This window comes from Rhododendron vialii, chromosome 7a, assembly GCF_030253575.1.
Source record: "Rhododendron vialii isolate Sample 1 chromosome 7a, ASM3025357v1".
Classification (NCBI taxonomy): domain Eukaryota; kingdom Viridiplantae; phylum Streptophyta; class Magnoliopsida; order Ericales; family Ericaceae; genus Rhododendron; species Rhododendron vialii.
In genome coordinates this window covers 5,647,934-5,662,818 of record NC_080563.1, presented here as the reverse complement: position 1 = coordinate 5,662,818, position 14,885 = coordinate 5,647,934, and the positions used below count along the sequence as shown (strand labels likewise).

Here is a 14,885-nt window from a genome sequence, read left to right as displayed (position 1 = left end):
AGGTCCGGATGTCATGAATAGTATGATTTTTGGAAACTATGAAAGGTGCTGATTTTTTATGGGTGCGACTATTCGCAGTCCCGTATTTTTTCCCGTAGCCTGTTAAAAATTTTCAATTATACTCGACAGTTAGTTATTGAAATAGAGATACATTTTCAGCATACAATTACCGAAATATAATATTTTTTTCAATAACTATTTATCGAAAATGTATGTTCGGTAATTGTTTACCGAATGTTGAACATATTTTCAACATGTAGTTACCGAAATATAATATTGTTTTCAATAGCTATTTACCGAAATGTTATGTATGATTTTCAACAATTTATTTACTGAAAAGTAATGGATTAAGGGAGAAAATACGGGGTTACGAATAGTTGCCCCTTTTTTTATGACTTTGCTTTGAAGCCTTGCATATTTTTGCTTTTTCTCATAAATCACGCTCTCAGCCCCCTATTATCTAAAATCATGAAAGCTGAGCTCATCCACCGATGTTATTTTTTAAGTACTTAATTTTTCATTTTACGAAGTATATCATTCTCTCAAAATATATTATTTTTAATTCAAAATATAAGTTAGTGGAATGGAGACCCCATTAATCAACAAAATATATTTTGGTTATCTTATCTACATCTCAATTAAGTTTTAAACTTTCATTCTGTCGTCTATTTGTGGAGTTTATTTAAAGTTGAAGCTCTTAGGGTAACGTTACGAAATAAATTTTCTTCCAAATTTTAGCTAGAGGTGAGCTAATCCTAAGGACCAATTCTTTATTTTAAATAAATTATCCCGTCATCAGTTCTTTATTTTAAATAAATTATCCTGTCATGTAACTTTCGTATTGTAGTATGCCGCGATTTTTCTTTGGTCCAATTCATAAGAATATAAAATTCATTTTTTTTTTATATATTTTTTTGAACAAGTAAGATTCCTGTACTTTATGTCTATGGGGAAAACTTTAAACATGGAAATAAGTTTGAAATTTTTGGTGAACAAAAGGAAAGACAAATTAAGACCTGTAAAACTTGAAGTTACTTATGTTTCCTTTAAAATATAATTTTTCCCGCCGACCCACCTTGGTTTCATCTATCCACGTTATAGAGGGAGTTGGAAAGTCAACTCAATAATTTGAAACCAATCTCATCGGTGAGTTCTCTCTCTCTCTCTCTGCATGTATTGATCGGGGATAAATGTGGAGATTATTCGATTATAAACTGAGCTATGATCTTCTCTTGCTTGTATGGATGATTTCGGTTTAGTATGTCATAAGTATGCGTTGATAGTTTATTTCGATGTCTACTGATGCATATGTTGTGCAAATTACGAGGTTCTCTTCGTGTTCATGTTTATGATAGATGTATGCATCGGAATATAGTAATACTTGTACTCAATCCCCAAGGGTTGGCGTGGTGGTCAAAGTCTAACACTTGGGATTTGCCACCTGCTCGATCTAAGATTCGAAACCTCGTAGGTCCTATCAACTCTTGTGGGACCAGTTCACGTGGGGTTTTGTTCCTATTTTAAGCAGGCTCTCTTCTAAGGGACAATGAAATGGGTTATAAAAAAACTAGAGTAATATACTTGTTTGTATAGTTTGATCATCCTGTTTTTTGAGGAGGTGGGGTTGTGAGTTGAGGTGGGGGGTTATGGGTGTGAGAATATTAGTAGATAACAAATGTGTGTTTTAGCTTTCTTTCAACGCGTAGGTTGATCACAATTTCCATTAACACATCAGATTTGATTTGAAAAGTTGCATAGCATTTGTTTTGGAAAAGTTCCTCGATGGACCGTTTTAACGAAAATTCCCGCCAACTAGGTTTTCAACATCATTCGCACTTTTCCATGTTCATCGGAGACCACACTTCAACTATGATATCTAACTGTTCTTTTTTTTTTTTGGTCATACGATAGAAGAACCTATTTTTACCCAACCCCAACAATGGGTATCATACTCATCTCCATAAGATTTGAACCCACAACCTCACAGTACTTAGTACTGCTACACAACCATTGGGCTAACTGCCCTGGTTTATCTAACTGTTCTTCACCTTGCTTCGCTTGTGACTTCAGGCCTTTACTAATAATGTGATCAGAACTCTCTTTGCTTTTTGAACTTAGTGTGGTTAGAAACATAGAACTCTCTCGAGTTTCTATCTTGCTCAAGTTCGGTGAATTTGTTGATTTGTCATGGAGTTCTATGCTTGTTCCAAATGAGTTTTAAATACAAGGAGCTTCGAAATGGAGATTTTCTTTACCATGAGAAGGCATTCATAGAGGGAAAAAGAAGCATTAAGGAATTTTATGTGGAGACTACCACAAATTAGATAGTACGTTCTGATACAATAAGATACGCTTCTGGCTCCAAAGAGAATTCTTTAATGCCCTGATGCTTTCTGTTTACTTTTTCAGTTCATCAATTTCAATTTGAAAGGAAATGGACGGAAGATACCCTCCTTATGGATATCCTCCACGGGGATATCCCCCTCAGGGTTACCCACCGGCTGAATATCCTCCTCCTGCGGGATACCCACCACCTGATTATCCTCCCCCGGGTGGATACCCACCATCAGCATATCCTCCCCCAGGTGGCTACCCACCATCACCGTATCCTCCCCCAGGTGCATATCCACCAGTATATCCTCCCTCGGAGGCATATCCGCCAGCTTATCCTCCCCCAGGTCAATACCCAACAGCTCAACCTTATCCTTCCCCGAGTGGATACCCACCAGCAGGTTATGCTAGTCCATCGGCTCCGCCAATTTCAGGTATGTTGTGAGGCACTTTTGAGTGCGTTGACATAACCTTAAGCTGTCTTTAGGATATGCTTTCAGTAGAATTGTGATTACCCCGCTCAGATGGACCTTCTTGGTATATGCTTGTTTTTAATTGTTGGGGCTTCACATGTAAAGGATCGATGGACCTTTGAATGTTTTCTTGTCATGTGTTGAGGGGAGTAGGATTGGCTGATCGAGTTTCCGTTTGTAATTTTTAATTGTTTGTTCCAAAGAGAATAATGGGGAAAGTGATAAAGCTAGTGTTTAGTGAACTGGCTATAACAGGTCCACTGAGAGGACCTACTGAGTACTAAGCCTTTGTAATACCCATTTTGCAGTTAAAGACTACTTTGAGTCAGGTGAAATGGATTTTGCGTCTATTTGGTTATTTTTTTAACCCAGAACATGAATCACCTAGGAGGTTTTAATCAGAAGCAGAAATCTTCGCTTTTGGACCAGTTTTGGTACCAAAAAAGTAGTAGAATTCCCCTTCATCCCAATAGTTGAGAGGAGGAGCAAAATCGGAGTTCCGAATTTGGAATTCTGTGCTATATGGAGACTCTTGATATGACAAAACCTTTAACAAAACTAGAAAACTAGGACATGGGTATGTTTGAGATACATCTGTATATATATTTTTGCATTTGGAGCAATGCATTATGAGTAAAAACAACAGAATCAATGAATAAGAATCCAACCTACAAGCCACATTTTAGGACCGAAGGAAGGTACAAGGTAGAGTTTTAATGCGATTACGTTATACAAACACCACACAAAATCTTAATTCTCAAGGCATGCTCCCATGAAGATAGCTTCCTCTGTGTATAAAGACGGTTCCATACTGGCTGGGGTATGACTTGGTTATAAATAGGGTCTCTCTTTTGTATTGTGAACACTAAGAAAATGTTACGGGATAAGCTTTTCGCACACCTTGTAATTGAATGCAGTTATACCATGCAAATTGCAAAGTATGAAAGTACCAATAACGTACGAGGTATGTTTTGCCAATGTTTTGCATGCCCACGCTTCATAGGCCAAAATATATATTATCATTGGTTTCATATCCCAACCTCGTTTGTATCCACTCTCTTCCTATGTAACGTATCTGTTAAATTGCATCTCTGTGAGGCGTTAGACAGGCTCAGAATACTGGTTGTTAGTCATAGCGTGGGGCTTCTCTTCCTTTGTTGTTTATGTAGTTTCTTATGTTCGTAATAGATAAAGGCCATGGACTTGGTATGGGAACAATGCAAGCTGGGGATAAAGGCCATGGACTTGGCATGGGAACACTGCTAGCTGGGGGTGCTGCTGCTGCGGCTCTTGCTTTTGGAGCTCATCACATGTCCCATGGTCACCATCACCAGTCCCATGGTCACCATCAACAGCACCATGGTCACCATCACCACGGTCACCATCACCATCACAAGCATGGCAAGCACTGGAAATAGTCATATTTCAGAAAGCCTACGGGAAAGTTAATGAGGGTTCAAGAAACGGAATTCATTCCCGTGTGCGGCTTATTGTTCTACTGATTCCTGTGTGCGGCTACACTATCACACCTTTTACCGGACACCATAATTGTTTCCTGTTGTTTCTGTTTAGGCTGGCACTGATTTTCCTCTTTCCTTCTGTATGTCCTGCTATTACTGGCTATTTGATGTAGTAACTTTTTGTGTTAACTGTCAAGCTTATGAAATTAAAGACATGGGTGTGTTTCCTGTGCTTCTCAAGTCTTTTGCTTCTCTTTTACCTCTGCTATTTAGATGTCATCCTTTTCATCTCTATCATTGCTTTGCTGCTTCCAATTTTTACTAGCTGTTTTGTAAAATCAGTTTTCACTTGCTTATTATGTGTTGGGATTTACGGATTTGTGGAGACCAGCTAGATTCTTCTCTTCATCATCTTTTTTTTTTTTTTCACTTCCTTTATATTTTCTCTCTTTCCATAAAAGCTTCGCACATCCATGAATACTTTCGGGCTGCAAGTGGCAAATTTTTGGTGCTGTCTTGCTTCGTGTTTTTTCTGTTATTTTGATTTCCACTGGAGTTGTACTAGGCATGTTTACTTGGCATGTGTCTTTGAAATAAGCTTGTAGGAGTACAAAATTTCTACTGCTTCTTTCCGTATAATTCGCAGCTACAAGGTTTTGAAGTGACATCCGATGATCAGAGCCATCTGATCTTTCTTTTTTTTCTGAACAAATGTGATTTGATGATTATGCACCGAGTTCGATTAATCTAGTATTTTTTTTTTTTTACCATGAATAATTTACTCTAGAGCTTTCATCTAACGTTCAATTTGACTCATCATGCTCTTGGTAGGGGACCTTAGTGGTCAAGGCAGTCTATCCAATGGCCTTGAGCCGGATTCATAGAAAAAGAATGCCAAAGGACGTGAGCATGTGGGAAACCAAGGACTGGTGGCCACATGGTGGCTCAATAGAGTTCAAGAAATCCAATAAGAAAGACTTCAATTTGTCGTGGGGTAGGTTTGAACTTTGAAAAGAGCAATTTTTTCAAGTTATATGTCAAATGAAATGCATATTGCTTGTTTGCCAATCTGATTTGGATTAGTCACGGCGAAACTGTATTTTATTTGGGGTGTTATAAAATTGAAATAAATATGAAGATAATTATTTCACTCAACCACTGCTTAGTGCAGTTGGTCAGTCATTGCCTCCATTTTGTGGAATGTCTTGGGTTCGAACCCCACAGGGGGCAGGGCAGGCTCTTTAGGGGGCCAGGGCTATGGATAGCTTCTGGTCTCCTCGTGCTAACCCTAACACCTCCACTAACCCCCGATGATGTATATCGCTGTGGCAAAAAACAAAAAAGTAGTAAGGACGTTATTTATTATCTTTAATAACACAGTATAACTATCTACGAAAAATCTACCTCACCTATATCAGGCTCAAGTCTATTTGAGACTTAATGACAATGTTACAAATTGGAGCTTTCTTTGTTTCTTGAGCAATGCTACGGTGACCATATATGGTGACCACATTTTGAATATTATTTGTACAGTGGCGACATACCACATGATATTCAAAATGTGGTGACAAAAATGGTCACCAAACGGAATGTTTGTTGACACATACTTTATAGACACATATCTGTTGTGGGGCCCACTACGGGTCCCACACAAACAATTCGAACCGTTCATTAAATGTAAAATATTTTTTCAAGGGTCCTCGCGAAAAATTAGCTCAATCCGATACCTTTAGATACTTGATTCAATTATCTAACTTTTTTCATTATCATTACATTCGAATGAAAAGTTAGATGATTGAATTGAGCATCTAAAGATATTAGATTGAGCTGATTTATAGCAAGAACACTTAAGAAAATGTTTTACATTTGATGACCGGTTTGGATCGTTTATGTGAGACCCATAGTGGGCCCCACATCAAATCTGTGCACGATGTCTGTGTATTAATGTTGTGTGGGTAGCACTGCTGGTCACCAAAGCATTAGTGTTATTTCTTTACACTATTTAGTATTTTGTCTTTTTGGCATTGCCGAGCACTTAAAAAACTGATGTACCAAAATTCTCGCATAGACGAGGTGTGGAGAAGGATTGATTTACGCACTCTTGTCCTTCCAAGTTTGTTGAGCACTTGTGCAACACACTATTTTGAGCTTTCGGACAATATCATTATTTTTACTCTACATATATTTCTGGAGAATGACATTTTATTTTATGACTCTTTTTTGTTTGGATTGATTTTTAAATTTTTTTTTGAAAAATAATAGATGTAATAAGTGGAGAGAGATAGAGAGAGAAATGTTAGAAGTAGAAAAAAATTTTAAAAAATTCTTTTTGAGTTGTAAAGCAAACACAGCTAGTTAGGAATGTATTTCATAGACAATTACGAAACCGGCAAGGTTTTATTTTTCTCTCTTCATTCCGTCTTAGGTCGTCATAGAAGTCAGAAGGCTCAAAAAAACAAAAGAGTGAGGCATCAGCCTCTTCCAAAACCACCTGGGAATATTAGGTCGGCCATATAATGTCAAAATCAAAGTTAAGGTCGCATCACGTGTTACCAGCATTAAAGAATATGTGAGGATACTGCACGATTACGGTGATCTCTATCCAAGCATTGACCAAGAAACTGTTGAGTATCTATATATTGGAACAACGGTTACGTATTTGTTCCTCTAAGAGCATCTCCAATCCACCTCTATTTCTCCAAAATAAAGAATGAATGTGACACATTAAGGGGAGATTTTGTAATTTATTTCATTTTTTTTTTCACTTTTTGTACTTTTTGGGAGAATCTTGAGGGACCCACCGTCCTTTATAGAGTTTGGTCCTCCAAAAGTAAATTTGGTCCTCTAAAAATGGAGGACCAAAAGTAAATTTGGAGTACAAAATTCCTCCAAACTCTAAAAAGGACGGTGGGTCCCTCAAAAATTCTCCCAAAAAAGTACAAAAAGTGAAAAAAAAAAATTACAAAATCTCCCCTCAATGTGTTACATCTATCCTCTATTTTGGATGAATTAGAGATGCTCTAACAACTCATATGTCCGGGTAAATTTACACTCACCTACTAATTCCTCGGGACAAATCCTCCGGCCCAATTGTATGTCTTTGACAGCCATGTAGATTATGAAGTCGCCATCACACATATGCATGTCTGAAAACGACACTTACATTTTTTGACCGTGAAGACGCGTTGGATACAGCTGTATCCAATTTTCACAAACTCTGTACAAATAAGCCACTGTTTCTTTATTTTAGCAGTTTTATTAGATAATATTAATTATTTATCTAACTAATTTTTGCCGCGACTGACACGTAACCTAGGGGTTGTTTGATAAAACTGAAAACTGAAACTGAAAGCTGAAAAATTAAGTACTGAAAACTGAATGCTGAAATTTTTAAGCTGAAAAGCTGTTTGATAAATATATTAAGTACTGAATTAAAAAAAATGATGAATTAATTTTGTTCCAATTCTATCTTAATTTACTAACGGTCACAATATACTTTTGGTAATGGTGGTGGAATGGTGGTGGGGGAGTGGTGGAGGTAGTAGGAGTGCTGGTAGTGGTGGTGGTGGAGTGGTGGTGGTGGTGTAATGATGGTAGTGGTGGTGGAATGGTGGAGGTGGTGGTAGGAGCGGTGGTGTATGGTGGTGTAATGATGGTAGTGGTGGAGTGGTGGTGGTGATGTGGTGGTGGTGGTGGTGGTGGAGTGGTGGTGGTGGTGTAGTGATGGTGGTGGTGGGAGAGTGGCGGTGGTGGTGATGGTGGTGGAGTGGTGGAGGTGGTGGTAGGAGCGGTGGTGTGTGGTGGTGTAATGATGGTAGTGCTGGAGTGGTGGTGGTGATGTGGTGGTGGTGGAGTGGTGGTGGTGGTGTAGTGATGGTAGTGGTGGGGAAGTGGCGGTGGTGGTGATGGTGGTGGAGTGGTGGAGCGGTGGTGGTGGTGGTAGGAGTGGTGGTGGTGGTGGTGGTGGTGTAGTGATGGTAGTGGTGGTGGTTATGGTGGAGTTGTGGTGGTGGTGGAGCTGGTGGTGGTGATGTGGTGGTGGTGGAGCTGGTGGTGGTGGTGGTACTGGAAGAAGTGGTGGTGGTGATGTGGTGGTGGTGGTGGTGGTGGAGGGAGTGGTGGTGGTGGTGGTGGTGATGTGGTGGAGAAGGAGTGGTGGTGGAGTGGTGGAGGTGTTGGTGGAAGTGGTTGTGGTGGTGGTGTGACGGTTGAATGTAAGTACAAAAAAATTCAGCCAGAATTAAGTAGCTCAAAGCTACTTAATTTTTTTCAACTTTTTAGCCTATATTTTAAGTGGTACTTAATTTGTTAAGTAATATGAAATGTTGTTATCAAACCTACTGAATCACTTATTACTTAATTGATTCAGTATTAAGTGCTGAATTTAGGTTATCAAACAAGCCCCTAGTAGGTTGCACGTAACTTAGTAGCTAAAAAATTGAGGTGCGTCGAAACTGACCCGACTGTTGAGCACTTGAGTTATAGACTAAAAACTACTATTAGATAATAAAAAAAATATCCTTTTTCTTCATTTTTTTTTCTTCTCTCCGCATCACTTTCTCTCTCCATATTTTCTGTATCTTGTTGCTTCTTGTTTATTTAACGACTAATATTCTCTTACTTTTCCTCCATTTACTATTCCGTTTCTACGGAAATACTGTAATGCAAAACATATCATATGCACTACAAAATAGTTATTTTAACAGGTGGGTTTTTGGTTTAGTCAGCGACCCAGTTTTGATCATTCACATAGAGAGACGTTCAGAGAGGGAGGGATAGAACTGCCATTTGGGTGGTTTTGATGTGGAATTAGTGGGAATTTTGACATCAAATATTGTTTTCTGGGGGACTTGATAGAGACAAGGAATTTACAGATTTTTCCAAGTACAGGGTTGAAGCTAATTTCTCAAAAGTGGCTTTGAAGTTGAGGGTAGAGAAAGCTTCATACTAAAGGTGAGTGTTTGTTTCAATCCCTTTGCATGTGGATTTACTTTGCTGTTATTTGTTTATTTCTGGCCATGTTTATGCCTCCAAGTTAACTTCTTGGTTTGTAATTGCAAACTCTCTTCTTTTTTTTGGGCTCGGCGAAAATTGGTATCGATAGAATAGTTAGATTTGCACCTCACAAGAGTTGAAGTCCAGACCTCCTTACTCTCTAGCACCTAAGTGCACCCGGATGCCTTTGTCGTTGGGCCAAAGGCCTCTTGGCATAACTGTAAACTGTTAGTGTTCTCATTTTACATGGGTTGTCTATTCTGAGTCCGTTAGTTACTTCAAATTGTAGTTTGAGGTTTCAATTGAGATGTGAAACATACAAATGTGAATTTAGTGAATTCAGTTTGCTCCTGAATCGCACAAGTAATCCCACAACTTCGAATTTTGCAGTAATCTTAAATTTTGGAAGGCACTGATTGAGGAATTTATTCGTTAGATGCTTGCTTACAAGAATAACAAGCAGTGCCAAAGCTCAGAAAATTGCTTATCGTGCATTGAGTCCAATTATGGTACCCGTTAGAGATAATTTACGTAAATGGAAATGAACCCATCTCGGATAGGCTACAATATACTCAAAGAGCCATGTTGCCATTGCTAACCTTGTTGATTTGTCCTTTGTATCAATCCTTTGGCATCCATCTGGTTCTTGTGGAAAATGTAAGGAAAGCAATATGCTTGACAGAGAGCTAAAAGGGGTGCCCTTTATCTTAAATTTTCTTGCAAAATTTTCTGGAGCCAAAAGCAGAGCTACAAACAAATCAGAGATCAAAATCAATCATCGAGCTGTGTGTTTAGAGTTGACGTTAAGTAACCTTGCACGAGGGTGACAAATTTCATCCTGTTATTCTTCACTATTTCCTGATATCTTTTGAACCATTAGCTTATCAGACCGTCGTCTAGCTTGAGTGCAAGGTTGTTGATCTATATGACAATTGTTGCTATTTAGGTGATATCTATCCAAAGTAAAGTTTACCAGTCACTTGAATCACTATGTATTGCCCTTTGAAGCTCTGCAGAAGTTACTTTCGTATTCCTTCTCTAATCTTAGGTGATAGCACTTGTTTGTTCCTCCCTCCTAGAACTCCCTGAGCAGGAATTTAGGTTAGTAATTTGTCCTTGGGAAAAAAATACTGATGCTCCCTCCCTAGAAGTCTGTTTTATCTCACTTGGTTACATGTACGAGGGTCATGAGATATGGAGATTCTTGACTTTGTTCTTGGACTTCACTGTCGGTGCACTGCATGTGTATACATTGCACCCGATTTTGGTAAACCTTGGATTGCAGTTGAGACTTGAGGAAACCGTAACTGTGTGATGTGTTGAGATTGGGGTCAATTGAGTGCTCTGTTGAGATTGGAGTTTACATGATCAGGGTTAATTTCAAATGACTATACATTCCACATGAAAGTACGCGCAGTATGGAATCAAAAAAAGAGAGAGAAAAAAAAGGAATGTCCGACCTTAGGTCACTCGTTATCTAGACCCGTAATGATGTATCAAAATTCTGAGAATAGCACCTTTACTTGCATGTAAAGGTATTGCAGAAGCAGTATTCCTTGTTACAGGTAGTATTGTTTCTCAATGAGCTGACGACGTCCCCGGTATTTGGTATCCGAATCTTTGAAAAAGAAGTAAGCTTTTGCATGTTAATTTGAAGTCCCTCTCCTAATGCTAAGTCTTGGTATTATACTCTTAGGTTTGATTCTCAGACAGTTTGCTACTTTTCTGTGACAGGCTTATTGGGCTGATCAATGGGGAAAGATTTGTGACTTGAATGGATCCTAAGGCTTTTATCAGGTTGTCAATTGGTTCACTGCAGTTGAGAGTTTCCAGCGGAGGATTGACTGCCGTGAAATCTGGATACCACAGATTAACTCCTCCATGTTCATGTGAAATCCGTCTTAGAGGTTTTCCTCTTCAGACAACTTCAGTTCCCCTAGTGTCTTCTCCTGAATCTATTTCCGGCTCTCAGAACATCGCCTCAAGCTTTTACCTTGAAGAGTCCGATCTGAAAGCACTATTGACACCTAGGTGTTTCTTTGCTTCACACTCTTGTCTTGAGATAATTGTTTTCGCATCACAAAAGGGATCCCATTGTGGTAAAAGGCAACAAATTGGAACATTTAAGCTGGAAGTAGGCCCTGAATGGGGTAAAGGGAAGCCGGTGATTCTTTTCAACGGGTGGATAGGCATTGGAAAAAGCAAGCGGGGTAGTGGAAAACCTGGAGCAGAACTTCATCTGCGTGTTAAACTTGACCCTGATCCAAGATACGTTTTCCAATTTGCTGATGAGACCAAATTGAGTCCTCAGATAGTTCAGCTTCAAGGCACCATTAGGCAGCCTATCTTCAGTTGCAAGTTTAGTCAGGACAGGTGATATGAATTGCATTTTTTGTTTTTATTCATCTTCCACTCGAATTCCTTCACATGCTGCAGCTTTTTGTTATTCTTGAATTCTTGCCAATAAATTGGAAGCTATATCAGCAGACAGCATGGCATTAAGACTTCCATTTTTTCTATAGCCCTCATGGTGATTAGAAATTCTTCAAAATCTAAGACTACAAATGTCTAGAAGGGCATACCATTCGAAAAAAACAAAGCTAAGATCATTCAAGTAGTGTGGGGAATAATCCAAGCCATGCCATCAGATTAGGCAGTCGGGGACAAAGGGAGGCAGAAAATAAAGGGCAAAAGGCCAAGTATATTGGCCATTGTAGACTATAGTATAGTAAACTACAACAAATAGGAGAATGCCAGAACTATGGACAATTCTAGCATCAAAAGGATTATAAATCGGACCTTGAGGTATCTAGGAAAACTGGAGTACCTATCCCCCAATGGGAGTTTTAAGATAGAGCATAGGCCTTAGCTTAAGAAGCTTTATTGAAGTCCAACAACAGTCGGTTGGAACATCCACATTCCGAATGCTCTGATGATGAACTTAGAACTCCATTGAATGCAAAGAGTAGGGTGCACAGCTCGAATAGTTCATATGTGCCGTATAACTTCCAAAGATATGTCGTTAAGAGTGGTGATAACTGATAAGACTCAGTGCAAGTCCACGAGAGATTCCTGGAACTGCTTAAGGCTCCCACAAATGGAACCAGTCATAATAAAGTGCATTCTCCAGGATAGTTGAGTACTAAGAGTGTATTTAACAATGTGAGGCCTTCCAGCATATGGTAGATGTTTTTCCCCCCATCCTGTAAATCTAGAACAATCTACGCCGAACAAAGGTTTGCAATCTGCTACAGAAAATTCTGATGAACAAGTGGCACCCCAAGGTATGTAAAAGGGAGAGACCCAATTTGAAAACCTAACTGTCTACTGAGACTTCAAATTCTTAGAAGCTGAAGTCAATAGAGTTTTTAATGTTCTCATCAAATTTATCATCTCCCTGTTTGCTCTGGATTTCGTTACGTGCCTAAATTTCCTGCTGCTTTTAGCTTTTTGCAGCAGAGATTGCAACTATTGTTCTTATTGTTAGACAGTGCCAATTGATTAAAATGTGTCGGCAACACGTTAGCATATCTGAAAGTAGCCAAAGAAAACATAACAGCTTTTTCTTTCTTGTGGATTTGGGACATATTATACTGCAGATTTCCGAGCCTTTGGATTGGATTATTTTTGGAATCTCACTTTGTCGTAACAAATTTACAGGGTATCCCATCTAGACTCGTTGAACAATATCTGGTCATTTTCTTCTGATGACCAAGAATCCGAGAGGAGAGAGAGGAAAGGATGGAAGGTGAAGATCCACGACCTCTCTGGCTCAGCCATTGCTGCAGCCTTCATAACCACTCCCTTCGTGCCATCCTCAGGTTGTGATTGGGTTGCCCGGTCCAACCCGGGATCCTGGATGATTGTCCGGCCTGATTATTGCCGGCCTGACAGCTGGCAGCCATGGGGGAAACTTGAAGCGTGGCGCGAGCGCGGGGTCAGAGACTTAATCTGTTACCGTTTCCATCTCCTCCCCGAAGTCCATGATGGAGGAGGAGGAGGAGGGCAGATTCTCATGTCCGAGATTTTCGTCAACGCTGAAAAGGGCGGCGAGTTCTCCATCGACGTTGATAAGCAAGTTCAAGCTGCGGGGGTGGCAACTCCGGTGTCAAGCCCTAAGAGCAGCGGGGATTTGACAATGTTAAGTCCAGTGGTAGGGGGGTTTGTGATGAGTTGCAGAGTGCAAGGGGAAGGGAAGATCAGCAAGCCGTCAGTGCAATTGGCAATGCGACACGTTTCGTGCGCAGAGGACGCCGCTATCTTTATGGCTCTCGCTGCTGCCGTTGATCTGAGCATCGAAGCATGCCGGCCTTTCCAGAGGAAGCTCAGCAGGCGGACCCGGCACTCTTGGTGAATTCAATCATTTTACATGGTAGTGTTTGGTTTGTTAGAATGACTTTCAGAAAGAATTCATGATGGAATGATCAGTCATTGTAGTTGATGAATGATGATTCCATTCATAATGCAGATTTGATCATTTTCTTAGCAAACTAAATGTCGCAACGAGCATTTTACGGCATATGATCATTATATTCCGGCGACATTCTACTGAACCACACTCTACCAGTGTAGTTGTGGTTTTGATTTTGCTCTTGTATTTAATCTTCTGAGTAGGATGAAATGTGACGTTCAACGGATAGAGGCTCTATTTACATGATATTCCTCTCAAAAATTAGTCCAAGTGAATCCCCATTTCCCTCAAAAATGAATTGAGGACTTTTATTTGCAACAAATGGATTTCATGATATATAAGGATATGATTCATGGAGATTTTTTGCCCATCATATTTGTTTTTTCAAAAACAAAATCAATCATGAGCATCTAATTGGAGTCATTAGGACCATGATCGAAATTGAAAGGCCTCGGCTAATTATCTCGCACCAATCACCAATTAGTACTGTATTACTTATGTTTCTTGAGGAAATGGTATCCAAAAAGGGCGAAGAGAGCTACTAGCAACAAAACAAAGAAAAGCCAACAGACTAGCCTACCTCATAAGATGTGGTGAGGCAACTTCTTATGGCACACTTCTGCACCGAAGATAGCAAACCCTAACACCTGCAAGGATCCATTTAGTTCATACTTAGTTGATGCGGAACATTAATATCGCAGCATACAACATATCCCCAGCCAACGTCCACGGTGGCCCACTCTATCAACACCGTCTTTCTCCACGAGCAAAACTATTTCAACCTGTGGGGCTCCATTTTGGGTGGTTCGTCCTCTCTGAATGGTGGTTTGGGGATAGCTTTTATCTCTTTTGCCCAGTCCTGCAAAACGAAGCACGACTAAGAGACCACACTGGAGGTTTTCCGGGATGGCCCTCCGGTGCGAGAGTCAGTTTTCTTGCAAGGAAGAATTTAGAGATTGGGAGCTAGGGTTTTGTTTTCGCGTACCTCTTCCAAGAAGGCATAATGGGATATTTATAGGAAACCCTTCGCTTGGTCTCCAAGATTGCACCAACGCTCGACACGCGTCGGCTGATGTCACTGTTGCATCACGTTTAGGGTTTTGCAACCGTTTTCATGATGAGCTGGCACTTTCACGTGCCACCATCATTGTTCTCATAACCGTTCGGATGACATCACGACCATCATCATAGCCATGAATGCTGTTCTGACGCGGA

At 39.9% G+C, this 14,885-nt stretch overlaps 2 protein-coding genes across 5 annotated transcripts; both read left to right on the top strand.

The window, feature by feature from the left end:
• Positions 1-1,063: 1,063 nt before the first annotated feature.
• Positions 1,064-4,504, top strand: LOC131334225 (uncharacterized). 4 transcript variants are annotated; one of them, XM_058369148.1, is made up of 3 exons: positions 1,064-1,146; positions 2,410-2,765; positions 3,993-4,504. In XM_058369148.1, exons 2-3 carry the CDS (start codon positions 2,435-2,437, stop codon positions 4,220-4,222), a joined length of 561 nt encoding a protein of 186 aa, XP_058225131.1. In that variant the 5' UTR covers positions 1,064-1,146; positions 2,410-2,434; the 3' UTR covers positions 4,223-4,504. The 4 variants fall into 4 exon arrangements, with proteins under 4 accessions (XP_058225131.1, XP_058225133.1, XP_058225132.1 ...); XM_058369149.1 differs by having other exon boundaries at positions 1,138-2,327; XM_058369151.1 differs by adding an exon at positions 3,722-3,768 and having other exon boundaries at positions 1,138-2,765.
• A 4,367-nt stretch (positions 4,505-8,871) lies between these two features.
• LOC131334222 (uncharacterized) lies at positions 8,872-13,896 on the top strand. Its single transcript, XM_058369145.1, has 3 exons — positions 8,872-9,217; positions 10,994-11,632; positions 12,920-13,896. Exons 2-3 carry the CDS (start codon positions 11,034-11,036, stop codon positions 13,611-13,613), a joined length of 1,293 nt encoding a protein of 430 aa, XP_058225128.1. The 5' UTR covers positions 8,872-9,217; positions 10,994-11,033; the 3' UTR covers positions 13,614-13,896.
• The last annotated feature ends 989 nt before the right edge of the window (positions 13,897-14,885 follow it).